Source organism: Nyctereutes procyonoides, unplaced genomic scaffold, assembly GCF_905146905.1.
Source record: "Nyctereutes procyonoides isolate TBG_1078 unplaced genomic scaffold, NYPRO_anot_genome, whole genome shotgun sequence".
In the NCBI taxonomy this organism is placed as follows: domain Eukaryota; kingdom Metazoa; phylum Chordata; class Mammalia; order Carnivora; family Canidae; genus Nyctereutes; species Nyctereutes procyonoides.
This window is the reverse complement of record NW_026575117.1, coordinates 396,193-423,009: the sequence shown is the minus strand read 5'-3', so window position 1 is coordinate 423,009 and position 26,817 is coordinate 396,193. Positions and strand designations below refer to the sequence as shown.

The window sequence follows — 26,817 nt, the reverse complement described above, 5'->3', positions numbered from 1 at the left end:
ACGGAAGTGGGCGGAGGGTGTTGGGGGAGGCGGCGGGAACGTGGCAGGCCTCCGCCTCAGGCCTCCCAGTCCCGGTGCTCACGCTGACCTTCGGGCGGGAGGCAATCAGAGGCTTTCAAAACTGAGAAGCCTCGGCAGGTGCGAGGCGAGGGGCAGTGGGGTAACGGGACGCCGAAGACCCTGCCGTTCCTGCCCTCCTGGCACCGCCTTCACCGCCAAGGCCGAGGGGTGGCAGGGCAATCCCATGCGGGCAGAGCCGTGGCGTCGGAGGCAACGCACCGACACCCAGGGGCCCTCACCCCGATGCCTTGCGTGAAGGCACCCTCACAACCCCCTGGCGGAGCGCAGGGGGCTTGCTGGACGCGGCACCGTGTAGGTCACCGTCACCCCGACGTCAGGCAGGCGCTGCGGCCTACGCTGGACTCCCGACAACGAACCCAGAGCGTCGAGACTCGATTTGACCATGCGCTTCCGCGCCCCAGGTCCCTGCCCGATGCCACGCAGGTGCCGACCCGGATGTCCGCCCCACAGGCATGCACGCGCCCCCTGTGAAGATGGAAGCCCCCGGGCAGGCCCAGGCCAGGAGCCTACGGGCCTGGGTCCCCCCCCAGCTGCGAGGAGCCCCCGGCCCGGCCCAGCCGTCCGGACCGTAGAAACCCAACTGGACACAGTAGGCGCCCACGGAATGAAGTGGGCCTGTGATGCTCCGTCCCCAGCGTCCTGAGTTCAAGTCCTGGCTGCGCGCAGAGCTCACTTCACAAGACACTAGAAAAGTTAGAATCAGGGGCCTGGGCTGGGGGTGTTCAGAAAGCAGAGGCCGAGAAAGGGGTGGGGGGACCCGGACTGGGGGGAAGAGGCTCAGGCAAGGCTCCTGGCGGCGACCTCCCAGGCCCCCCCCGGCCCTCCAGAGCCCAGCGCCCTGGGGACCCCGCCTGAGCAGCGGCCCCAGTGTGCAGGGGGCAGGACCCTGACCCCAGGCCTCTCCCAGAGCAGATGTTGACCCTGCCGGCCCCGAGCTCCCCACCTGCCCGGCGCCCGGACCCCTAGGCCTCCGGGGCCTCTGGGGCCCCTCCCAGGCTCAGCCCCTCTCTTCAAACTGGCTCCCAGAGGAGGAAAACAGGCCCCGAAGCTCCCCCGGGGGCCCTGACCCTCGCGGCTGCCGAGGAGGCCCAGGCATGACTTATGAAAGAGGTTGGGGTTTGTTGTTTGTTATTTTTGTTTTGTTTTTCACAAAACACAACCCAGGGCCTCGGGGAACTTGCAATCTGGTGGAAAACCGAAAGGTCAGTGCTTTAAGCGGAGTCTGTGAAATGAGATAAAGGGGAGGTAAGTCAGGAGGGGCCCCCCTGGAGGCGTCGTTGGGCATGGGGGGGCGCCCGCACGCAGCTCCCGTCTGCGCCCTGGTTTTCATTCCTCCCTCCCCCCCCAGCCCAGCTCCAGTAGGGCTAGGAGATGATTAAAACCAAAAGAATTTTAAATGTCTGGAATTCACTTTTCACCACTGATGCCATTTGCTTATTTTCCCTCCTTCTCCTCCCTGCTCATAATTCCTCCTCCTGGGAGGGCTGTTTGCTTCCCTGCTCCGCTCGCCTGGATGGGACGGGGGGGGGGGGGGTCCCCAGCGCCCCAGGGACCACCAGGCCAGGGTGCCTGCCCTGCGGGGAGCGGGAGGGAGGGCGGGAAGGGCGCGCGGCCTGGATCTGCCTGCCCCACGTTCCCAGAGCAAGAGAAGAAATAGCTTTCGGGGAAAGAAAGCTGCCAAATGTTTATGTTCCCACAAGACTCGGCAAAGTCTTTTCATAGACCCGAGCTGACGGTCAGGGCGACGCCGGAGCACGTCTCCCCAGGGAGAGATCTTACGTGGGCCCGGGCGCGCCCATAGCCCCCCTCAGGCCCCCACCCCGGGCGCAGGGTCCCCCCGGGACTGTGGACGTCATGTGCGCCCCGAGCATATGGTCTACCCGGGACCGTGGACGCGGACTGCACCCTGAGCACAGGGTCCCCCCGGGATTGTGGACGCTGCACACCCCGAGCACCTGGTCCACCCGGACCATGGACGCTGTGCATGTCCCGAGTACAGGGTCCCCCCCCAGGACCATGAACACCGTGCACCCCGAGCACCTGGTACCCCCGGGACCGTGGACATCACATACGCCCTGAGGGCCTGGTCCGCCTGGGACCATGGACCCGCGCATCCTAAGCACCTGGTCCACCCGGGACCATGGACACCGCACACCCCGAACACCTGGTCCACCCGGGGACCGTGGACACCGAGTGCACCCCGAGCGCAGGGTCCCCCCAGGACCATGGATGCCGTGTGCACCCCGAACGTCTGGTCCATCCGGGACCGTGGACACGACACGCACGGCCCTGGGGGGGGATCCGCTCCTCGTTTCCTGCGCCAAGTCCAGAGCACACTCGACAGCATGGAAACGTGCCCCACCCGCGCCCCTTGCCGTCCTGGGCGCCCCCGCTCCGGCCCTCTGGAGCCCGTACCTCCCCAACCCGAATCGGACACCCAGGGCCGGCCTCCTCCGGCAAGAGCAGTTCTCCTCGTGAACTCCCACAGGACGGTGGCCAGGAGCCGGGAACCGGCCGCCAGAGCCTCCAGAGTCTCAGAGACTTAACCTCCTCCTCATTTTATGGTGAAATAAAACACAGACCAGGTCACTGGGTCACAACCGGGGCTAAGCTGCACAGCCAGACTCCCGAGCCGGTGCTCTCTCGCATCGGCTCCTGGATACAGCCATTCCTGTTGTGGTGCCTCCGCCCCCGAGGCCGGCTCAGAGTGGGGACAGAAGGGCTCGCGGTGGGCACAGTGGCCTCCTCGGGGGGCCTCACCCCACAGAGGGAACTCGGGCTCAGGGGCTCACGTGACAACCCCAAGGCCTCACAACTCTGGGGGAAGCCCGAGGAAAGCCTGAGGCCCGCGGCGAGGCCGAGGAGGGAGCCTCGTGGACGCGGAGCCTTGGGTCCCTGGCGCCCGGCGATGGTGGCCCGCGTCCCACGGGGTGGGGCCCCGCGCTGCCTGCTGGTCCCCGTGGGGTTAGGTGAAGCCCCAGGGGACGCCGCCGTCCCTTCTCCTCCAGCACAGACTTATGGGGCCATGACCCGGGGTCCCGCCTGGGTGGAGGCCCCCACCCGCGGGCCGCTCGCCCGGCACACACCGGAGGGACTTCACCTGCGACCACGTCATGCTCCTCACTAGGCCCCTGTGTGGCCGCAGGGGGGCAGGGGGCCGGGGGCACACAGCTGGGGGGTGGGGGCCCCGGGGTGCAGGTGCAGGTGCAGCGGGCGGGTTCAGGGGCGCAGGTGGGCCTCCCCGGGCAGCACCTCCCTCGGCCCCCTCGGTTCCCACGGCTGCAGGGGGTGCCCAGGCTGCCCGGGCCCCTTCTCTCCTTCCTGTGCCCCCTCCCACCCGCACCCCCCCTCGGCGTCTCTCCCTTCCCCCCACCCCCGTGCTGCCGGCTTGGAGCAGGAGGTTATGAAAATGAGCTGCGTGCCCAGGAGACTGTAATTATCTGCTAAGTGTGAAAGCCAGAGTGATTAATTAAGAGATAATAAAAAGGAAAGGAGGGCGAGAGGGGGCCTTGCGGCTTTGCTTTGATGATAGAACCTGAGGTGAGCCCGGCAATTAGGGGAATCTTTATCGAGAGTTAGCCATAATCCACAAATTATCAGGCACCGAATGCTGCGGGAGCGGGCCCAGCTCAGGCCTGCTGAGGGACAGGCCTGCAGACACGGAAGGGCCGCGGGGGATGCGGGAGACCGGGCCGAGGGGAGCACGGGAGCCGGGCGGCCGCAGGGAGCGGGTGCGAGCGCTGCGGGGTCACACCTGATGGGGCGACGCCACAGCTCCCGCGGCCCCCTCGCCTCACATGGGCAGGCTCCTCCCTCAGGGTCCCCGCCCGGGACCAGCCTTGCCCCCATCCCCCCCAGGGCCCCCGCCCCCGACCAGGGCCCCATCCCCCCTACCAGGGCCCCATCTCCCCCTCCAGGGTCCCCATTCCCCCCCAAGGCTCCCATTCCCCCAACCAGAGCCCCCATCTCCCCCTCCAGGGCCCCTGTTCCCCCCCCAGGACCCCCAGCCCCCTGACCAGGGCCTCTGTTTGCCCACCCAGGGTCCCCGACCCCACCCAGGGCCCCATCCCCCTGTCCCCCACCCCCTGCCCGTCCAGGGCACCTTCCTAATGGACCCTGCAGACCCGAATCTCTGTCTCCTTCCGAGCAGATGTACAAGGGGTTCGAACCCACTGTCTAGACAACCCTCGCGTGCGGGAGAGGATCGCAGCCCCGCTGCCCCCCAGGGAAACCACGTCTGCTCCCTCAGGTCAGGTCCAGAGCCACAGTCTGCACCATCTCATGGGGCCCAGGCTCCCAGGGGACCCCGAAGGCCGACCCCCCCCCCTCTGCCCACATGGAGGCCCCGGGTCCGGGTCCCCCGTCCCCCCCACCCCCACCCCACCCCCACCCCCGGCATGGCTGGGCCGAGGACACCCCCGGTGACGCCTGCTGTGACGCTGGAACGGGGCCTGCCGGGGGTCCGCCTCCTCTGCCCCCCCAGCCTGCAGCCCCAGCCGTCGGGGCCCCCTCCCCCGGCCCCGAGCAGCAGGAACGGGGGGGCCCTGGGCTGTCGGCCGGTGGGAAGGACACCAGGGCCCCCCAGCGCCCGTGGCCCTCGGACGGGACCTGGGACAAGTCAGGGCCTGAGTGGGGACACCCAGAGAGCAGCCTCGGTGCTTCGCCGGAACCACCTGCCCCTGAGGGGATCCCCTGCGCTGGCTTGCGTGGGGCCTACGGGCACCCACACCGGTGACCCCTGGGCTTGCTCCGCCAATGGGACCCCTGCCTCCAAGGAGAAGAGGAACATGTTGGGGGGGGGTCGTGAGTCGTCCACACGGAGGCCCCGGGACGTTTGTGCAGCTGGAGCTCCAACGAGACGGCTCCCGCGGGGCCAGGAGGGGTTAGGGTGGGAGGCAGAGGGGAGCCTCCCACTCGGGGCTCCTGGGGCCTGAAGCAGGGCGGCTAAGGCGCATCCTTTCTCCTCCACAAAGGACACAGGCCGAGGTCCACGTGGACTCGGTCGGGCCCGAAGAGTCGTCCTGAGAGTCCGGGGACGCACAGGTCCCTAAAGAGTTGTTTCCCCGCTCGCATCCCTGACACAGCCCTCGGTTCCAGGCGCAGAGATCCATGGCCACCCTGGAGCCCCGCGGGTCTGTGGGCAGGTATCCCCATGTGCGCATGCGCCTCGTCCTCGGGGGCTCCTGCTTCCCCCGGTGGGTCACCCAGGGCGTCCCTCTGCAGCCTGAGGACCTCCTCTGAGGCCGGGCTCTGCAGCTCTGGAGCTGGCAGCTGCTGTCCTGGCGAGGCCTGGGGGAGACGGGGTGGCGGGCACCGGGCTCAGAGAGGCTCTGCTGTCCGGCTAGGGAGGCCCACGGGGGGACCGGATACGAGGATTCTGTTCTTAGACGCGCCTAGGCAGGGTGTGCCAGGCCCACGTCCCGGGGTGCCCGCCTCTGAGCCTCCCATGTGGTCCGGGACCCGGGGCCGCAGCGGCGCCTCCACCTGCGGGAGACCGTCCAAATCAGAGGCGCCCTTCGTCGAGACCCCGCAGTGTCCCGAGACGCCGGGGTTCGGGACCCGTGGCCGTGACACACCGAGTGGGGACCTCCTGCAGAGGCTGGGTGCCGGGGTCATGCCTACCGGGGACGGTGCGGGGAGCGCTGCAGGTGCCGAAGCCAGGGCTCAGGGCTCCCAACCAGGGCGCCGCCCGGGGCGCTTGCTGGCCGCCTGGGCCTTCGCGGTCCCCGCCAGACACCACGGCACCCCGATGCCCGCCGTACTTGGCCGATGACCTGCCATGGGCCCCTCGCAGGGCGGTAGCAGCGAGGCGCTAGGGGCCGCTGTGCCGCGCACTGTCCCCGTGTCTGGAGCCAGGGAATTGAAACTCCTGCCCAGCGGCTTGGTGGCAACCTTGCAGGTGGCTGTCCCCCAGACCGCCCGGCAGGGAGGCCCCAGGGCGCTCCAGGGCTCACCTGACGCCAGGCGCCGTCTCCGTGACCCGACCCTGGATGGAGACCAAAGGCAAGAGCACAAGCTAAATCCCCTCGGTGCAGGCCCCGTGGGCCCCACTCTCAATTTTCTGCATAAATGGAGAGCGGCCGCCGTGCAGATAATCCAGAAGTCATTTCAACTTGGCTTTGCAATGCATTAGATTTTTTTTTTTCAAAGTCAGATTTTCCCTTCTAATTATATTTGGCTCAAACTGACATTAAAATGAGTTTGCATTCCCACTTCACCCACCGCCTGCCAAGGGGCAACTTCCCAGATGGGAGCGGGGTGATAGGCGCAGCGGTGGGGGATCCGCGTGCCCAGGGTGGCTGCCGTGGGCGCGGGGAGTGGATGGCACCCGCTCGGGGCCCGGGACCGGAACCTGGGAGCCCTGCCGTCCTGACCGAAGGGCTTCTGGAGACCGAGGGCACCCGGGGGCACAAACCTCAACTTCTCTCGGGGGCGTTGCCTGCCGGCCGGGGGTTCCTACTCCTTAGAGAGATGCCTCCTCCCCCACAGGTCCCTCTCGGGCCCGGCTGCCCATCTCAGCTCCTCTCCTCCTAATAACCTCCCGGTTAAGCGAATCGAATGGGAAGAAGCAGTTAAAAGCACCTCCTGGCTCGATGCTGCTGGGTAATGGGGCGAGCAGGGCCCCAGGCTGCTCCTGGGAGGATGGGGAGGAGGGGGAGAGCCTAGCTAAGCTGATTACAAGGACAAAGTTAATTTAGAGATGAGCTCCGGTGGGTGCGGGCGGGGGTGGGAGGAGGAGGAGGACTCGGGGCTGAGATTTGGGCAAAGCGGGCTTTAGGGAGCCCCGGCCTTTGTTCCTGGAAATCATAATCCTGGGGAGGGACCTCGACCCACTCCCTCGGATTCCGCAGCTCCTTCCATCCAGAGCAGGGGGCACAATCTGGGATTGTCCAGAGCGGGGACATGGACGGGGATGGGGACGGCAGCATTCCAGGCCTCCAGCGCAGCCAGCCTCCATCTGCAGTCCCCTCCCCCGGCCAGGCTGCGGCCTCCCCGCCTCCCCGGGCTGCCTCCGGTCAGACCTCAGCATTTTTCACATTCCTCCCTCAGCTCCATCCCACAGCGTGTCACCCTGCTTGCCTGCGGCGCGACGGGGTCCACCCTGCGCGGGCCCTCCCACCCGCCCAGGTGTCTAGGACAGGGCCCGGCCTGGCCATTCAGCTGCACCTGCCTCGTGGGACCCAGACTCGCAGCCGAGGCCGGAACCTTCCTCAGAGCTTTCCATCTGAAGGGGAGCTCAGGGCTCCAGAGGTGCACACGGTCTGGGCTCCCAGCCCCCAGGTGCACACGTCTGTGGCCACCAGCCCTGGGTCACCTGCACTGGCCCTCAGACCCAACCAGATGGCTCCCCTAGACTCTGGGCAGCCCCCAGGCCCCCCAGACCCCCCCAGGCCCCCCAGACCCTCAGGCCCCCCAGGACCTCCAGACCCTCCAGGCCCCCCCAGATCTCCCCAGGTCCCCCCCAGGCCCCACGCTCCCCAGGCCCTGCAGGACCCAGACCCCTCAGGCCCCCTAGGCTCCCCAGACCCCCCAGGCCCCCCAGCTCCCCCAGGCCCTCCAGGACCCAGACCCCTCAGGCCCTCTAGGCCCCCCAGGCCCCCCAGACCTCCACACCCCCAGGCCCTCCAGGACCCAGACCCCTCAGGCCCCCTAGGCCCCCCAGGCCCCCCAGACCTCCACGCCCCCCAGGCCCTCCAGGACCCAGACCCCTCAGGCCCCCTAGGCCCCCAGCCCCCCCAGAATCCCTCCAGGCCCCCCAGCTACCCCAGGTTCCCCCAGCCCCCAGACCTCCCAGGCCCTCCAGGCCCTCCAGGGCCTCCCCAGCTCCCCTAGGTCCTCCCCCAGCTCCCCCAGGTCCTCCCCCAGCTCCCCCAGGCCGCCCAGACCCTTCAGGCCCCCCCCAGCTTCCCCAGGCTCCCTCCAGGCCCCCCAGCTCCCCCAGCTCCTCCCCGGCCCCCAGCTCCCCCAGGCCCCCCCAGGACCCTCCAGGTCCCCCCAGGACCCTCCCAGCTTCCCCAGGCTCTGGGCTCTGGGCCCTGACCTGCCCTGGGCTCCCCCACGTACCTTTATCTTAAACCTGAGGGCTCCGCTCAGGCTCGTCCCGGCCAGAGGCCCCCCCGCCCCCCACATGACCGGTACCCCCGCCCCCCGCAGGCGGCCGCCCTCTCCTGCGTGGTGGGGCCCTGGTCCTCGGTCTCCTTCGCCGTCTAAGGGAAGGGCTGCAAATCTCACCTGGAGGGCAGCCCGGCGGGCGAGGCGCCTGGAGAAAGGGCGTCAGGGAGGAGCGAGGGGGGCTCACCCTGGACAACGGAAGCGGGCCCCACACGCCCCGCAGCGTCCAGTCCGGCCTGGCTTTCCCCGACCTCCCGGGATCTATCCCAGTCTGTCCCGCATCACCTCGCCCCGGGCCCCAGCAGACCCCCCAGCAAGTGACCTTCAGGGCCCCCCCCGCCCCCCTGCACTTTGCAGCCACACCTTGGCTCCGGAAGTTGGGCAATTCGGCGGTGCTGGCCCTCCTGTCCATCTTCCCGCCGTTCGCACATCCTGTCCATCCCTGGCCCCGGGCCTGCACGGTGCCCTCCCTGGCCCCTGGGGCCCCCGGGGCGTGGGGTCACCCTGCGCAGAGATGCCAGGACCCGGGGCACGCACACCTGGGCTTCTGGGACGGGACGGGGCTCCGATATCGTGTCATTTTTTAAAATTCCTGCATAACGCCCATAAGGCTGTGTCGGACACAGTGACATACATTGGCTGGCTTGAAAAAATAAAATGACTTCTCCCCATTTTACGGAAGAGGAAAGGGGCCTCCTGAAGCCAGCGAATCAGGACAGGAGGCCCTGCGGGGCAGGGATGGGGCCTTAGGTCTGCGTCTGTCCACAGGAGGCGTTTCTGCCGATTAAGGGCCCGGTGCCCCCTCCTCCCACACGCCTTCCCCGAGGCTGTGCTCCCCAAGGTGCCACCAGAGGCCAGAAAGGGCGGAGAGATAAGCAGCCCCCCAAAGTCCAGAAGGATCCGCATTCCCCTCCTGGCCTGGACAGCCCGAGCACAGAGCCCCTGACCCCCCAGGACCCCAGGACCCCTCAGGCTCAGCTCTGCTGTCCCTTCTCCGTGGAGGGACACCCCCCAGGAACGAGGGAAGCTGCCAGGGAGAGCTAGAGATTCCCAGGCCTGCATTCAAGACCCTTCATCCGGAGGAGGGCAGTTGGCTGCAAGGCCCATTTATTTCTTTTCTTTTTTTTTTTTTAAAGATTTTATTTATTTATTTATTCATGAGAGACACACGGAGAGAGAGGCAGAGACACAGGAAGAGAGAGAAGCAGGCCCCGTGCAGGGAGCCCGATGCGGGACTCTATCCGGGGACCCCAGGATCACGCCCCGAACCAAAGGCAGACGCTCAACCACAGAGCCACCCGGGCTTCCCAAGGCCCATTTATTTCAATCCAATCCCAATTTTGTTAAATGGGCTCAAGGAGGGCAGGGAGGGAGGCAGCATCACCTCCCCACCCTGGGGACAGCAGAGGCTCCTAAGCGTTGCTGGAGAAGCCCAGTGTGGAGGGAGGGGGAGACTGGGAGTTCTGGGAGCCAAGGGGGCAGAGAGCAGGAGGGGAGATGATGCGGAAGGCCGTGTCCACGCCGCCCCAGAGCTCGAGCTGCCCTCGCCCCGGGTGCTCAGAGGACCTCGGTGGGGCCGGGCACTGCAACCGGGGCAGGCGGGTGCGAGGGCTGGGGGCTGCAGCGGGGGGGTCCCAGCCTGGGAACGGAGCCGCCGGGTCCTGCCGAGCTCTGGCCTTGACACGCACCCCCAGGACAGGCGCAGGCCTTCAGGGGCCCAGGATGGCACCCAGGCCGGGGAAGCAGCGTGGGTGGGCGTGCCAGGGCAGTCCAGGGCCCGCGTGTCCGGGCGCATGTGGGCCGAGAGGTGGGTGGCTGATGGGGGCACGGGCGGCGGGGTGAGCGCACGGACACGTGCCCGGGGACACACACTGCACGGAGGACCTGTGCACGACGTCCTAAGGACACGCGCTGGTCCACGACCCCCTCCCTCCCCAACGTCGCAGCTCGGGCTGCTGCCCCAGCTCCTCCATGGCTTCCTGGCCTCGTCCCCGACCATCGGCCTCTCTCCTCTGGCTCTTTCTCGTGCGGGGACAGAGTGAGGACAGACCTCCTGCCCCAGCACGTTGCCGTGGGTCCGACGTCAGACACTACGACTCACAAACACAAAGCGGGTACTTCCCAAGAGCCAAGGACCTCCTCCCTCACTTGAAGTGCGCCCGCGGTCGCTCCTGGCTGTGGGGTCGGCCTTCCCGGGTCTCCCGTCTCAGGTCTGTCCCCTCCGCTGCCGCCCTTCCCTGGCCTGGGCCCCGCTGCCCGGGAGGACGGCCTGGAGGCCCCGGGAAGAGGCCAGGCTGGAGCTGGGGGTCAGGAAGGCTCTCAGCCCTGGACGCAGGGCGATGGATGTCCCCGCCGGCACAAGCAGCCCCCGGGTACCAGGGAGACAAAGGCGTTGGCCCCCAGCCCCTCCCTGCAATCACCGCTGGCGGGGTCCGTGATCTCACCTCCCAGGCAGAGAAGCAGCACCGTCCTGCCCGCATGGTAGGTGCTCGTGTCCCTCCCAGAGGAGGTGGTGCAGGTGGCGGCGCGGAACCTGCGGGGCACTCCGCAGCTCAAGAGACCCAAGGGGAGGAAGAAGGGGGGCCGCAGGGGTCGGGGCAGGACGCATGGTTCCCATCCCACTAACGAGGCCACAGAGCGCCCACGTGGGGCGGGGAGACGGCACGGCCGGGCGCCAGGGGTGTCGGGGAGGATGCGGCTTCTACCCTCTGGGCTGCCCCAGCTCCCGGGGATGCTCGGCACTCGGAGGCACCTCCGCCCGTCGGGGGGCCCCGGACACACGCATGCACATCATGGAGGCACCTGGATGCACGCACGCCCATTGCGGGGGCCCCGGGATGCACCTCCACCTGTCATGGAGGCACCTGGACGCAGGCACACCCATCGCGGGGGCCCCGGGACACACGTACACCCGTCATGGGGGCACCTGGATGCACCTGCATCCGTCATGGGGGCCCCCGGACGTATGCCTGTCATGGAGGCACCTGGAGGCATGCGCACCCATCACGGGGGCCCTGGGATGCACACACGCCCGTCGTGGGAGCGCCTGGACACACCTCCGTCTGTCATGGGGGCGCCTGGATGCATCTGCACCCATCATGGAGGCACCCAGACGCATGCACACCCATCGCGGTGGCGCCCAGACACACAGGCCAGTTGGGGGTGGTACCTGGACGCACGTGCGCCCGTCGTGGGGGTGCCTGGCTGAGTGAGGGCTTTGTAGCCACGCAAGGAGAATCTTAACATGGGACCCAGCACCCCAGGTATGGCCTTGAACAAGTTCATTGAACTCAGCTTTGGTTTCTTCATCTACAAACTGGGGAGGAAAGGACCCACTTCACGGGGTCGTTAACAGGACTAAGGGACACGGTGGGAGTTCAGCATGCACTGATTCGGGTGCTGTGCTGTGCACCCGCCCCCCAAGCTCTCGTCACCCACACTTGGCCGCGGAGCACCTCAAAGCCCCCGCGCACAGGCGGCCACAGACCCCGTCTCGGTCCCGCCAGGAAGGCCTGCTCTGAGGTGACCGCCGGGTGCCCCTGGCCCCGCTCCCTGCTCCCGGCTCCCGGCTCTGGACGTCCTGGGAGGCGACCCCGTGCAGAGCTCCCACAGGTGCGGCTCGCCCACCAGACGGCTGTGTTCAGCACTGGACGCAGACGCGGCAGCAGCCAGGGAACCTCCTTTCCAAAAAGCCACGCAAGAGCCCGGTCACGCCCGAGAAAGCCCAGCCCATACTTAGACGTGTGAAGACGGAATTTCGGAATAAAGGATTGCTTTTAAAACGCGAATGAGTTCCCCTTTACGGGACGCTCCCTCCCTCCCTTCCCCAGCTGCCATTCCACAGGGCCCTGGATAGATCCATCCCTGGGGGCACGTGGGGTCCCCAGGGTGGGGGACATGGTGCAGGCTTTGAGGCCAGTGGGTTCCCACAACTACCAGCAAGACGTGGACCCCGTCTGCACCTCAGTTCCCCATCCAGGAAAGGGGACCAGCACGGAGCAGACCTTGGGGCTTGTTGCTCAGATTAGACTAGAGGACGCAGGGGGAGTAGCTGGTGCGAGGGCCTCGCAAGTGACCCGCACTAGTTCCAGCTCAGGAACGCGGCCACCTCCAGCTCGTGTCCCTCCTTGCTGCCTGCTGAGGCCCTGGAGCCTTCCCCCTGGAGGGCCAGCCTCTTCCACTCTGCTCTCCTGCCCGCCCCAGAGCTCCTGACACCTCCAGCCAGCCGAGGCTGCTCAGTTTCCCCTCCTGCCCCCCAACCCCGCTGAGGGGGCCCTGAGGTCGAGGACAAGAATGGAGAAGGCAGAGGGGCACGAGGAGGACCTGCGAGAAGGCAGCAGCCACCCGCCTGCCGCCCTCAAGGCCCAGCCGCAAACCCCGACGGCGACGCACCTCGGCGGCAGGCGCTTGGCAGCACTGTTCACGGCCGCCCCGACCCCATGGGGTGCGCCTTCCATCCTCGGTGTCCAGGTGAGCAGAGGGAGGCCCCGAGAAGGCGCCAGCTGCGCTCAAGCTGACCCGACACGTGCACAGAGGGGCTGAGGGGCCGTAACCACGGTGGGAGCAGCCCGGAGCCTGCCATGTGGTCACTGCGTTAGCCGTTAGCCGGGGCGGCCTGGCCTTCCCCCACTGCGGCGCTTGCATCCCGCCAACCAACCCATCAGGGAGTCAAGGGCACTTCATTCAAGTGCGCGGCACTGGTGTCAGAGACCGGGGCACGGAGGACAACTCAAGACCCAGGACAACTCAAGACCCGTCCCGCCCAGGCAGGACGGCCAGGGGAGCCTCCATCAGGACACGGGCTCTCCAGGCGAAGGCTGAGCCGGGCCTGGTGACCGCGTGCGGTGGGGACCAAGGCCCGGTGCCTCCCCGCCGGTCCCTCACGCGTGTCCGCTTTAGCCCCAAGGGGAAGGCGGTGTCCCCCCAAGGTCAGAGGGGGACCCGGGGCTCCCCGGCCTCCAGGCTGCCCAGGGGGCATCTGCAGCCTGCGTGCAGGGGGAGGGCAGGGCGGACTCCCGTGGAACTGGGGGGTGCAGGAGTGCAGGAGGCTCTTGAGGCCTCCCCTCGCGCGCGGCGGTGGGGGGGCCCGGGGGACCTCTGGGGGCTGGAGGGACAGATTCCTCTCCTCCCCCCTCCCCCCCCTCCATCCCCCGAGGCAGCTCCCGCCCTGATCCAGCCTGTCATCCCACATTGCTCTGATTAGCTATAATCTTTCTTTTTCAATTTCTCCTCCCAGAGACTGGGGAGCGAGAAAATCTCCCAGAAAATGAATAAATATTTCAATTTTCGGCGCAATCAGTCTGAGGAGCCAGCGCATGATGGAAACGGGGGGAAGGATAATGGGTTTCATTTAGATAAGATACAGAAAATTATTTAGTGAAAAATGAAGATTGATGAAGCCCATTGAAATTCTTTAAAACGCGAGTTTTATTTCTCTGCCTGGGCTGAATGTGTCCTCCCCCCTCCTCGCTGCTCCCCCCCCAATTTCACTGCTGCCACCTTCTCCCCTCCCCGGCCTCCCCCGGCCCCTCCCCCTCGTTCCTCTCCCACTACCCCAGTCCCTGACCTGGAACTCTTTCTCTCCAAGGATGGAGGCTAAGCAGCACCCCGCACCCCGTGGGGGTCCCAGTGCCCCCAGGTCCCTGCCCCGGCCCTCCCCGGGCTCCCCAGGCCCTCCCAGGAACCTCAGCCCGGACTTCCTCTTCCCTCCTGGCCTCGTCCCCCCTTCCTTTCCTTGGGCCCCCTCCCCCACCCAAACACTGCACACCCCGACATCACATCGGTTTCGCTGTCCGCCCCGTGGGGACCAGGGGGGCGCCCGGCCACCCTGACCCTCCCTGGTCCCGGAGGGCGGGAGGCACCAGCGTGCTCCCCTCCTTCACCGCCTCCTGCCGGATCCAATCCACATGGCTCCCCTGCTTGCTAGCTGCAGCTTTTGTCGCTTGGAGCTTACTCTGCTCCAGACTGCTGACAGGCTGGGGCTGCGGGAAGGGAGCGGACACGGCCTGCCCCCGCCACACTCCGCGTGACCCTGCCGGGCTGCCCCCCACCCCTTGCAGACACCCGGCAAAGTCAGAACTTAGGTCCTCTTCTTAACTTTCTGCCAAGTGGCTGCTTGGCCTGCCAACCCCGGGGCCAGGCCGCCCTCTGGGCGCCGCCTCCCACCCGGCTCCCACCAGGGATGAGCGCCCTTCCAGTGTCTTAGCTCGTGCTGGGGGACCCGGGGGGCCCCGACGGGAAAGAAGGGTGCAGGCCAACCCCCCACTGAGACAGCTGGCGGGCCCTGGGGGCTGCAGAGGGCCTGGCGACGAGAGGAGGGGTCCCACAGCACCCCCACCCCTACACACACACACACACACACACACACACACACACACACACGGGCGGCCTGGCACAGCCAGCACCCCAGGGTGTTGCTCCCCAGCCCGGCCTCCACCCGCGGGGGGACCCCCGCCTCCACGATGGGGGCTGCACACCTCCCTAGGTGTCTGCTGTGTGTACGTCCCTTCAAGTTTCTTTGTTTGCTGGAGGGTTGGTGTCTGTGGAAGGGCTTTGGTGTGTGCGTGTCCTTGTGGATGCCCGCCCGCACACACGCCCCTGTCTGGGTGAGTTGGGGTGTGTTTGGGTGCGTGAGCGTGCAAGCCGCCGCGGGGGAGGAATCTGTGCGCCCGGTGCCGGTGGCTTTGTGTGGATGTGCCGGCTCGCTCGGGGGATGCCTGTGGGGAGGTCCGTCTCCCTAGGTGAGTGGCTGTCTCGGCCGGGCCGGGCTGCTCCTCCGTGTTGGTGTGTCAGCTCCATTTTTGGAAGGGGGGCGGCCAGCTCGGCGGGGTTCACTCTTCCGGGAGTGAGACCCAGGGGAGGGGAACGTGCACCCCGAGCCTGGGCCCTCGGCTTCCCCAGCTCCCCCACGCCCAGCTCCGGGTCTGCTCGGGCCTCATCCCTCTCCACCGCTCCCTCACCTGCCGGCCGGGGGCCTCCTCCGTGCCGGCTCCTAGTAAGCCCCACGAGCAGGCTCTCCCCCCAGGAGGGGCCCGTGCCCCCTCCAAGCGCCCCCCCAGGTCCAGCCGCCCAGCTGCCTGGAAGTCGCTCCCAGCCGGCGCCTCCGCGGGCAGGGGTCCCACCGGGCCGGGGCAGCCCTCCCGTGCTGCAGGGGGGCGGCCCAGGCAGGCCGGAGCCCCCCTCCCCGCGCCCCTCCCCCGGGCTGGCCTGGGGTCGGGATTCCCTCGGCATCTTCCCGAGCAGGGTCCCCGCTCCCGGCGGCCCGACCCCAGATCCGAGCCCCCAGCGCCCTGGCCGCCCCGTCGCCGCCCCGTCGCCGCCCCATCGCCCCCCCCCCCCGTCACCCCCGCAGGACCGGCAGGGGCGGGGAGGCCGCTGGGGGCTCGGGGGCGCTGCGCGCGGGTCCCGCCGCGGCCCGACCCCAGCGCGCGCCCGGGGACAAGTTGGGCGCATCCGCGGGAAAGTCGGGCCCGCGCGGGGATGGGGGGTGCGAGCCCCGCGGGCGCCGGAGCCGGGGCGGCCTTACCTTGCGAGAAAGTGTCGGAGAGAGTGAGGATCCAGACGAGGAGGCTCAGCATGCTGCCCGCCGCCCGCGCGCCGGGGCCCGACTCGGCGGCCGGGCGCGGGGGCGCGGGGCGCGGGGCGGGAGGAGGGCGCGGGCCGGAGCCCGCCCCCGGCCCTGCACACGCGCGGGCACACGCGCACACACGCTCGCACGCGCGCACCCGGCGCACAACTCACTTCCCGGCCGCCGCCCCCCGGCCCCGCGCCCCCGCGCCCCCGCCCGGCCCGCCCGCGCCCCGCCGCCGCCTCCCGGCTCGCGCTCTCCGGGGCTCTTCCGCCCTCGGCGCCTCGGCCCTCCCCTCCCCTCCCCGCCCCTCCTGACGTCTCCCGCCCGGCCCGCCCCCGGCCCGCCGGCCCCCGGCGCGCACGCACACCCCCGGCCGGGACGAGATGCGGCGGGCGCGGGACCGGGGCGCGGGGGCCGGGGGGCGCGGGGGGCGCGGGGGACACTGGGGGCGCGGGGTACGGGGCGGCGCTGGGGGTGGGGGCGGGGGCAACCTGGGGGGCGCGGGGGACACTGGGGGCGCGGAGGCGCCGGGGGGACGGGGGGCGCTCTGCCGGGGGGCGGCGGGCTGCGCGGGCGGTGGGGCGGGGACCTGCGGGCGCGGATGGCGGGGATGGGGAGGCCGGCGGGGGCGGGGCGGGCCGGTGGCGGATCTTGGAGTCAAAAACCACAAAATGCCTGCTTTTTCCTGGTGAATCCCACACCCAGACTCTAACCCCGAGATCCCCGAAATCGGGAATTCTCGGTGGCCTCCCGGGGGTGGGAAGGGGGCGGTGCGCGCCTGTCCCCGCCTACGAACCCCGGAGCTGGGACGGCGAGCGGTGCCCCGGGGCCGCGGCCCCCCGCCCCCTTCCCCGCCCCCTTCCCCGCACCCGGTGGGGCCAGGCCAGCTGTCGCAGCCCCCGCCGCGGGAAGGGCGCAGAGGCCTCCCGCCTTTGTTCATCCCTGGTGGTTCCGTCCAGGAGGAGAAAGTAGGGAACTCCGGGCTGGGGCCGGGGGATGGGGGGGGCAGGATCTCGAAGCCGGAGGAGCTTGCGATCCTCTGGGGTTGGGAGACCTGGGAACGGGGACGGGAGGGAGGCCCTGGGGGCGCCGCGGCCTTCCCTGGGGGTCCCTTTCCTAGGGGCCCAGCTGGGCGACCCGCCCCCTCCCAACCCCAACCAGATGCTTCTGCGCCCAGGGCTTGGGGGGGGCTCCTCGGGGAGGAAGGGGGCGGAAAGCAGACTCTGCGCAGCAACCGCACAACTTCGCGGGACTCTGGGTCTAGAGAGGGCTGCGCTCGCTGCTTTCCACCACTCCTGGTCTCCTGGGTCCCTAACGCTACCCTCCAAGAATTCTGGATTTCGCCCCAAAAAGCAGGCGCACAGCTCTCCAGTGCCCTCTGCTGGCGCGAGGTGGCTCCTTTGGGGACCCTGAGGCGGAGTGACAGGTCCTCGCGCTCCTGGGGGGCGGATGCTGGGGGGACACCAGCTCGCGAGGCCCCACGCACTGACCCCCGGGGAGCCCATCCCAGGTTCAGAGACACACGCGCCCCGCACCGGACACCTGGAAAGTCAGAGCCGGAGCCGCCGGGGCTCGAGGAAGAGAACCAGCCACCCGGGCACCACCACCGAGCACTGACGTTTCTCCCGTGCCTGCTTGTGCTGCACTATTCTAGGCCTTGGAGATACAACAATGCGGGGGGGGGGGGGATTAAAAAAAAAAAAGGAAAAGTTCCTCTTCCGTAGTGTTCCATCCTGGAGGGGAGGAAGAGGCAGGTGTCACGCGCGGTCCCTGCCGCTTTCCCCATGAATACGCACGAAATGTAAAGTATACTGGGTGGCAGTGAGCGCGGCAAGGGACGCGCAGGGGCAGGGAGACCACCCTGCTAGAGGGGCCCACGGGCGGTGACTCAGGTGAGGCTGAGGAGAGCAGGCCGGGCCATGAGGGTCAAGAGCACGCTCGGCTGAGAGCTCCTCAGCCGCTGCCCTCCTGGTTCTGCTCAGGTGTGACCGTGATTCTCCGTGCGGGACGGACGGCGTTGTCCTGACTGATGTCCCTGCCACCTCGAAGCCCCAGCAGCAGGACAGCCAGCTGCCCAGCAGCCGGAGCAGTAGCCCCCCCCACCCCTGGCTCCCGGAGCCTCCTTGCGCCTCTGTAACCGCACATCCTGGCCCCCTCCATCCTGGCCCGCTCTGTCCTGGCCCGCTCCATCCTGGCCCGCTCCATCCCAGCCCCCTCTGTCCCGGCCCCCTCCGTCCTGGCCCCCTCCGTCCGTCCTAGGACACCCTTCCACAGAATCCCCTCCCGTAAGCCACTGGGCACCCAGATCAGGAGCCGAAGACCCGCCCCAGCCCGGGGCCCTCGACGCCAGCCGGGAAGCAAAACCCCCTGAGAAGCTTTTTAAAAGCTCCAGGGCCTTGGCCTCACTCCAGAGGCTGATCGTCCGGGGTATGGGGGGAGCCCCGAGGTGCCCACCCTGCCCCGCGGCAGCGCTGCTGATGGCCAGGCCCACGCACCCCGGGCTGCGCTCCGCTCCCTCTGCTCCGGGCTCCTCTCTGTGGCACAAACGTTGCCAACCACTCCTGGATTCGCTGAGCCTGCTGGAGCCTCCTCACTGGCTCTCGTCCCAGGGTGCAGCGTGGGGCTGACCCCCAGGGTCAGGTGGGGGCCCCAGAGGCCGAGTCTGGGTCCTCTCCGCTGGACTAGACGCCGCGGCCCAGGATACGGCATCTGCCTCCTACCCCCTCCAACTTGGCGCCCCTCGGGGCAAGGGCTGCGGGCGTCCCTGCGGCGTCCCGAGGGCAAATGGGAGGAATGGGAGCCGCTTTCGCCACCAGAGGGGCAGCAGGACCGTCGAGGACAAAGCACGTGGGTTGGGACACCTGCCGGGGTATCATCACGCAGGCGGTGTCCCTCACGTTCCGCGTGAGCCGGTGGTGTCTCCCGGACCCGGTTTCTCCCCGACCCAGGTTTCTTCACCTGCAAACGGGGACGAGAGCCCTGTGGGGGGGCGTGAGGGCGACGGGGGTCAGCGGCCGTGCAGCTCTCAGCTCCCCGAGCCGGGCCTTGGAAGCCGCCTCCCGCACACGGGTGGGCGCTGAGCCGGGCCGCCCAGACAGGCCTGCGCCTGCAGACGGAGGGAGGGGTCCCCGGGGACATGCCGCCACCAAGGGAGAGAAGCTGCGGAAGGTTATATATGGAGTCACAGAAATATTAATAACTTTTGAGCACAAAAGCAAAAAGATCAAGAGGTCGGCGAGTGAGCAGAAGGCGATTTATGGCCCTAGGCCGGTGAAGCCACGCGGAGACACAGAAGTGGGTTCTTGGTCTGGAGGAGGGCGAACAACGGCAGAAGCCTTCTACAGATTGTCCCGTTTCCCCCGAGGGGGCGGGGGACGTGCCCCGCTGCCCTCGGGAGACGGACACGGAGACGCACAGCGAGGCCCAGTCCCGGCCTGCGGCCTGGAAAACCCTCCCAACGGCACGGTGCCCCGAGCCCGTCCTGCCTGCCCCCGGGCTGTGCCCTCCTTGGCCTCCTCCTGAGCTCCTCGGGCGCCGGGGCTCCTCCCGGCGGCTGCATGGACCCGTCCAGATGGCAGCCTGGGGCTCGCCTGCAGCAACGCCGCCAGCCCAGACCCTGCGAGGGAGTGCATGGCCGGCGGGGTCCGTGGTGTGCGGGGCAGGTGCCCCCCAAATCCTTCCACTCCTGCCTCAGATCCCAGCCCTGACGTGGGGACAGGTCCCTGTAGTAGAGGCAATGCGGGGTCGCGGCCTGAGCCCGCGAGGGGGTGGGTTCCTGCTGAGCTCGCCCCTGCACCCAGAGCTGCCCAGAGGCCCTGACTCCACAGGGTGCTCACTTCCTGCCTCTGAAGGTGGGAATGGAGGCAGAGCGGGCGGGGGTTCCCGCGGAGAGGGCCAAGTCCCTCATGTTCCCTTTCCCCTGGTTGGGCTTTCTTGGTCCTCCTCCCAGGCCCGCGGCCTCCACACCCCGCGCCATCCAAGGGCTCCTGCCTCGGCCCTAACCCCGTCCCCAGACCTGCTTCCGCCACGGGGCCGCAGCGTGTGCTCCTCTTGGCTCGGCTCGGCGGGGCCGGTGGGGCCCCAGGGCAGCCAGCATCACCGCATCACCACCCGGGGTGCCCTGGGGGACAGGGTTTCAGGGTAGAGGAGAGTCAGGTCCATGCGGGGGGAGCCTGGAGTCAGGCTGGCTGAGAGCAGGACCCTGGCTGGGGGGAGATGAGCCCACTCACCTGCACGTCCATCCTGTGCACATGCACGGAGGCAGCACCCGGGACGGGAAACTGAGGCAGGCTCAGCCCCCTGCGGTCCGGAGCTGATCACGCAGGGTGGGGAGGCGCAGATGGAGGGAGACGCCCGCAGAGCCCGAAAGCGTACATGCGTGGAGGTGCCTGGGAGCAGGGGATGGAGAGCGGGCACCCGCAGTCACGTCGCCGTGTGGCCCACGCCCCTTTCCTCACCTGGCCTCGGTTTCCTGCCAGGGCTGAGGCCCCGGACCCATGGCCCCTTAGCTTCTGTGGGGCGTCAGGGGCTGTTCCCCGGAGAGGCCGTGGAGGGGTTCCCGGGGCGCAGGTGTGCGCTGGGCAAATGCCTGGTCAGAGGCTGCTCCCACCGCATCCCAGCTCCCTCCCGCCGGGAACAAGCCCAGCGGGGCCTGCCAGAGGGTCTGGCTGCGGCTCTGGTAGCATTTCCTAAAGGGACAGATGGAGGATTTTGGTCTCATGTCCCCCCACTGCCTGCGTTCCAGCCTCCGAGGCACAGCCAGCAGCGAGGCCCTGGCACCCCGTCTGCCCCCCTGGCGGGCGCCCCTCCTTCATAAGCCCACCTGCCCCGGCCCGGCCCCAAGTCCTCCCCCGAGAGCCCGACACTGGGCCGTGGAGAGACACCCTAAGGGAACACAGGCCAGAGGGAAAAGAGCACCCCCGTCCCCCCTGAAAAAGACCCCACAACAGGAACCCACTGCTCCCGAGGACGGTCCTTCCCGGGGGGCCCAGGGAGGGGGAGGCAGCCGCCAGGGTGCGGGGGGGGGGCAGGGGGCGAAGGAGCAGCCCCGAGGCCCACAGTGGCAGCTACACGGGAGCCGTGGGCCCTGGGGACGTGGGGCACGCTCCTGGCACAGACGTGGCCGTGGTTTCATGGGCGCTCACCGGGTGAAGACATCGCCGGCCGACAGCTTCTCGCGGGTCCGTCCGTGTTGTGAGGAAGGCACCAGCCTCCGTCCTGTTCAAACCCGGGACCGCTGGCCGGCACCTCCGGGTGGGGGACCGTCCAGCGCCTGGGGGGGGGGTCACCCCACGGGGGCCCCGGGGGCCTGCCCCTGCCCTCCGTGGCCCCCAGCTCTTGCCCACGCTCCAGCCTCCCTGGTGGCTCTGGGGCCTTTGGGGTGCACTGGGCCTTGCCCTGCTGACTCCGAAGCCGCGCACGGGACCGTCCACCTTGGCGATCGTGGTGCCTCCCTGGAGTCGGCTCCCAGGATGGAGACACACAGACCGACGTCCCTTTTCTGGATTGTGCAAAGGCGACAGGGAGCCGCACGGCTGGCGGTTGGGCCGCAGGAGGGAGGCGATGGGCTGCAGGAAACCAGCCCTCCAAGGTGCTGCAGGGAGAACAGAGACGGCCCGGAAGTTCACCTCCCCTCCTCAGCGTGGGTGGTGGGGACACACGCGTTACCCAGAATGTGCAAAAAAAAAAAAAAAAAAAAGAAAAAAAGATCCCAGGGAACAGTGAACAAAGCTATAAATACCGCCCAGCGTCGGGCGACATCACCTGAGCACAGTGCGGCGATTTATGGCCAAGTCACGGGGCCCTACAGTGTATTTATAACGGAGAAACTCGGCAGCGCGGCTCATCGTCCGCGGGAGGCCACAGGCCGGTTCTTCTGGTGAAACAGCTTGGCTGGGGGGGCCCTGGGGGGGCTCAGCGGTGGGGCGTCAGCCTGCGGCCCAGGGCGTGACCCCGGGGTCCCGAGATCGAGTCCCACGTCGGGCTCCCTGCAGGGACCTGCTCCTCCCTCTGCCTGGGTCTCTGCCTCTGTCTCTCTGTGTCTCTCATGAATAAATAAATAAAATATTTTAAAAAAAGAAAAAAAAATGAGTTTTGTGGGCCAGGCTCCTGCCTGGAGGAACGGGAGAGCCCTGAAGATTGGCGCGGTCGCCCTGAAGGCCCCAGCGGCTCCCGGTTTCCCAGTGGATGGTGAGCCCTTGAGCCGCATGCAGGACACACGCCCGGCGAGCCCTCTGTGGCCTCGACGGCCCTCTGGACTCTACGCCCAGCAGCCTCCGGTCTCCAGGTCTTCGGGGTTTCCCCAAACAGGACGGGGTGTCACCGCTGTGCCCTGGACCTGCTGCCCCTCACGGGCGGGCGGGTGGGCGGGCTGGGACCGAGTCACTGCGTCCCGCCACCAGGAGCAGCTGCAGAGCACGCGCGGGCCAGGTCTCAGGGCGGGGGGGGGCGAGGGGAGCCCGAGAGCAAAGCCCACCTGTGGCGGGGTCCCCGGCGCGGCCCCAGAGGGCGTCCCAAAGCTCCAGCTGGCAGGGCCACGTGCTCGGGGGCTGCTACGGAGAAGCTGGACAGTTGTCGTCTCTTCTAGGGTGGCTCAGGATTGACTAAGAAGGATGCTGAGGTGCTGTGGCCGTTCCCTGGCTGTCCCTTGGCCCCAGTGCCACCGGCGGCCACAGCACAAGATGCACCACGGGCCCCGGCGGGCCTCCCCCTGCACAGTGGGGGTCGAGGAAGCCGCCTTTGCGCTGCGGCCTCCCCCTTGGACCTTCATACCTTGATCCCGCCACCCCGAGAGCTCCCCTCCTGCCTAAGCCTCGACCCCACCCCGCCCCAGGTGTACCTTCAAGGAGAGTTAGCACCGGGCAGGGCTTTAACCAAAGGAACACATCTCTCTCTCTTTTTTTTTTTAATTTGCCTTTTTTTTTTTTTTAAGATTTTATTTATCATGAGAGACACAGAGAGGGAGGCAGGGACACAGGCAGGGGAGAAGCAGGCTCCACGCAGGGAGCCCCATGTGGGACTCGATCCCGGGACCCCGGGGTCACGCCCTGGGCCAAAAGCAGATGCTCCACCGCTGACCCCCCCCCCAGCTGCCCCCCAAGGAGCACATTTCCGACGGGGTGATTATGGACACTGTACTTGCCCGGGAGCCACGCGGGTACGAGACGGGCCTTCCAGGATGAGCCCTAGACTACCACCCACCAAGGGGGCACAGCCGGAGGTGGGCTGACCACCCGCTGACGGGGTCCACCTGCTCACGGCGCTGCACGGCTCTGGGCGGCACCTGCCGGCCTGGCTCCGCATACGAGACGCGAGGGTGCCACGTTAGGACACACAGCGATGACGTCTGCTGTTCCTTCTCATCGTGACTTTTGCGTAAGGCGATGAGCGGCGGGTGTGGCCCTCCCTGATGCTTTGTCGAGGGGGACGTCCTCCCACCGCAGGGGCGCCCCATCTAGTCCTAGGTGGATCCTTGGGTGCTGTTCGGGGTTAAGAAGTGAACGGCCCCGCAAAGCCTGGATGATCCTGGGCCTGCTGCCACGTTAAGGGGGCAGCAGACGACCCGACTACCCGGGAGGAGCACGTCACATGGCCACAGCGGGGCAAGCTCCACGTGCCTCAGTGGCTCGAACGGGACGGCCGCGGCCGCTGCGAGCACTTGCACCCCGAACCCAGGCCTCGACAGCCCCAGGACGCCTGCGGCCCTGAAACCGCTCGGCTATGAAGAAGGGCCCAGCTCTCCTGTCTCCACGTTTGACGAGCATCCTACGATCGGACACAGGATGACCTCCGCAGCGACTTTAAAGCTCAAAGGCATCCTTAAACACTCTCAACGCCAAAAATGTGCATTTTGACCAACCACAGCAGGGGAAATCTGAACAGTCCTCCTCTTTCGATAAAAAAAAAAAAAACTCCTAAACTGTTACGAAGAGTCAAAGGGTGTGCAGCCAAAAAAAAGGAGAAAAAATATGACGTAGCGTCTCAGACAGTTACTAAAAGTGATTACATTATTTTTCTGGGTTTTTAATGAGCTTTTCATTTCCCAGCTTCTAGAAATGCATAATCGGTTATGATTCCTTTTCTCATTTTTAAAATGGAATTTCACTTCTGTACCTATTTGTGAGCTTATAGTTTCGTGTGTTCCTTCTCTTTCAGGGGGCCTCTTCCCCACCCCACCAAACAACGCAGGCTTCGTGTCCCACAAAATTGGATCCGCTCGGGCCACAGAATCGGTATTTGATTAAGATGATGATGAATAATGATGGTAGTGGTGATGCTGGGGACCACATAGTAGTGGTGGTGCTGGTGGTGGTGATGGCGATGGTGGAGGTGATGCTGCTGCTGGTGGCAGCCCTTGTCCTGGCCCCTGCCCTGAGCCCGCACCATTCCACGGCTTTGCTGTGATTCGTCTCATCCGCCTCCAGGAACCTCATTTCCTCCGTCTTACGGGGGCGCAGGGAGTGCCCTGGGCCTTGAGGGAACCTGCCCGGGGCTGCCCAGTGGCGCTGCCAGGCCAGACGCGAGGCAGCGGCCTACTTCCCCTCTCGGCCCTCATCCAAGTCCTGTTGCCCTCACATGCCGGGAAGGGCAGGATCCCCAGACCCCGAGCAACTTTGATACTCAGGGTCAACGACCTGCTGGGGACCCCTGGCAAACAGCAGGGGCAGCGCGAGTTTGCCACCCCCATCCCCAGCACCAGCCACCTGGCCCTTCGCCTGCATGGCACGGGGTGCCACGGTTGGCCGCTGTGACGTGGGGGCCCTGGGGCACCGGCCACCCTCCGGACAGGAGCCTTTAGCAGCTCGGCGCCTCAAGGGACGGCTGAGGTGGCGCCGGCCGCTGGTGCATTCTCTGGAAAATAAACTGGAGCCACCAGGGGCTGGGGCTGCGGGGCGGGGCAGGGCGGGGCGGGGGGGGGGCACGAGAGGGCCCCTGGGGCCTCGAAGAATTTCCAGCCACCCCCCCGGCCCCCTGGGTCCCTGCCCAGGCTCCACCTCCTCCTGGCCTGCACCCCTCAGGTCTGCACCCTCCTGACCTGCATCCCGTCCTGGCCTGCACCCTTCCCAGCCTGTACCCTTCCTGACCTGTACCCCTTCCAGGCCTGCACCCTTCCTGGCCTGCACCCCCTCTTGGCATTCACCCTCTTCAGGTCTGCACCCCCTCCAGATCTATGACCCTCCTAACCTGGCCTGCACCCCCACCCGGCATGCACCCCCTTCAGGTCTGTGCCCCCACCAGATTTGCACCCCTCCTGACCTGTACCCCCTCCAGGCCTGCATCCCTCCTGGCCTGCGCCCCCTCTAAGCTTGCACTTTCTCCAGGTCTGTGCCCTTCCTGGCCTGCACCACCTCCAAGCCTGCACCCCTCCTGACCTGTACCCCCTCCAGGCCTGCACCCCTTCTGAACTGTACACCCTCCAGGCCTGCAACCCTTGCAGGTCTGCACCCCCTCCTGGCCTGCGCCCACCCCTGGGCTCACCCCTTCTCGGCACAGCTGACCTCGCCTCCGGACACAGCTCCGTGGGCTCCGTGGCCGCAGCATTTCTCAGACCCCAGAGGCCACAAGTCTGGGAACTGAGGGTCCTGCAGTCACACAGCCTGGCCTCTCTCGTGGCTTTGCGGGGACTCACTCTGTGCCCCGCGTCCCAAGCTCGTCCTGTAAACTCGCCGGTCCCACTGGGTCAGGGGCCCCCAGATGGTGTCGTTTTATCTCGATTCCCCCTGTGAAGGCCCTGTTTCCGTGCACAGTCATGTTCTGCGGTCCCGGGGCTGGGACCTCAACATGTGACCCTTGGGGACGTGGTCCAGCCCATAGCACCTGCCACGTGGGAGCAGTCTGTCCCCGCATCCTGCCCCGAATAGGGCTGCCCTAGGCTGGGCACCGAACCTCCCCAAGCGGCTGCACAGACGCATCCTAATTCCTCCCTTGTGAGCTGTCCCCTGCCACCCCCGGACTCGGCGGCGCGTCCCCCTGCCCCTGCCGCCCCCCAGCCCTGGGGGATGAGGCTGGCTTTGCTGCATCTTCCGGCGTTGGCAAGGCCACAGGCAGACAAGGTTGGCCTTCCTCCTCCCTCCCTGGGTTTTAGCCCCTTGGTCCCCTCCACCGGGTCCTGGGGGGCGGCCAGCGCAGCTCTCAGGCGGCTCCTCCTTCACTCTCCCCATGGCCGTGGCGCGGGCCCCGTGACCCCGTCCCCAAAAGGGGCCCCGGGCTGCTTCCCCACCCCGGGCAGGGGCGGCAGGAGGGCAGGCAGGGCACCTGCGGCTGGCAGGGGCAGCTGACTCCGCCGGGAGGGGTGCACCTGTGGGGACTGGGAGGGCCCCGCGGCCTGGAGGCTTCGCCCCAAGGCCCCCGCTGCCCCCCCACCCCCGCCGTGAGCCACTTGGCCGGCGACACCTGCCCCTGGAGTCCTGGGGAAGGGCTGAGACCAGGGGCGTTCAGGAGCCGCTCCTCCCTGTGTGTGTCGCCGACGGCTGCACCGGCTGGGCTGCTCATGGTTTGTAGGCCCAAAGCCCGCGCGGGAAGCAGGGCCTGAGGCAGGGGAGCGGTCGGGGGTCAGGCGGCGGTTGGGGGGCAGGCAGCCTGGGAGCCCGGGCCGGGGGTCTGTGTGGACGCGGCGCCTGGCTGGGGCCTCCCGGCTCCGTTGCTGTGCTGTGGACCGAGGGCCTGGGCCCTGGAAGCCAGCGCCGCCCCCACCTCCGGCCCCGGGGTTGGCTTGGGGCTGCAACTTGCCTGCCCTGGCGCAGCCTCCCTCCCTCCTCCTCCTCCCTCCTCCTCCTCCCTCCTCCCTCCTCCTCCTCCCTCCTCCTCCTCCCTCTCTCCTCCTTCCCTTTCTCCTCCCTCCTCCCTCCTCCCTCCTCCTCCTCCCTCCTCCTCCTCCCTCCTCCTCCTCCCTCTCTCCTCCTTCCCTTTCTCCTCCCTCCTCCCTCCCCTCATCCTCCCTCCCTCCACCCTCCATCCCCCTCCTCCACCGGCTCCTCCCCCCAGGACGCTCCCTTCTGGTGAACTCAAACCACTTGCCTCAGGACCTGAATTAGACGGGGTAAGCCCTGGGCTCA

The 26,817-nt window shown here is 67.7% G+C and overlaps 1 protein-coding gene across 1 annotated transcript in view; it reads right to left on the bottom strand.

Annotated features, from left to right (window-relative positions):
* The window catches only part of KIRREL1 (kirre like nephrin family adhesion molecule 1), a 62,481-nt gene extending 46,667 nt beyond the window's left edge, over positions 1-15,814 (bottom strand). The window contains exon 1 of the mRNA XM_055333993.1: positions 15,719-15,814. Within this exon, the coding sequence (XP_055189968.1) occupies positions 15,719-15,770 (52 nt within the window). The 5' untranslated portion in view covers positions 15,771-15,814. The remainder of the gene's footprint in view (positions 1-15,718) is intronic.
* Positions 15,815-26,817: the final 11,003 nt, after the last annotated feature.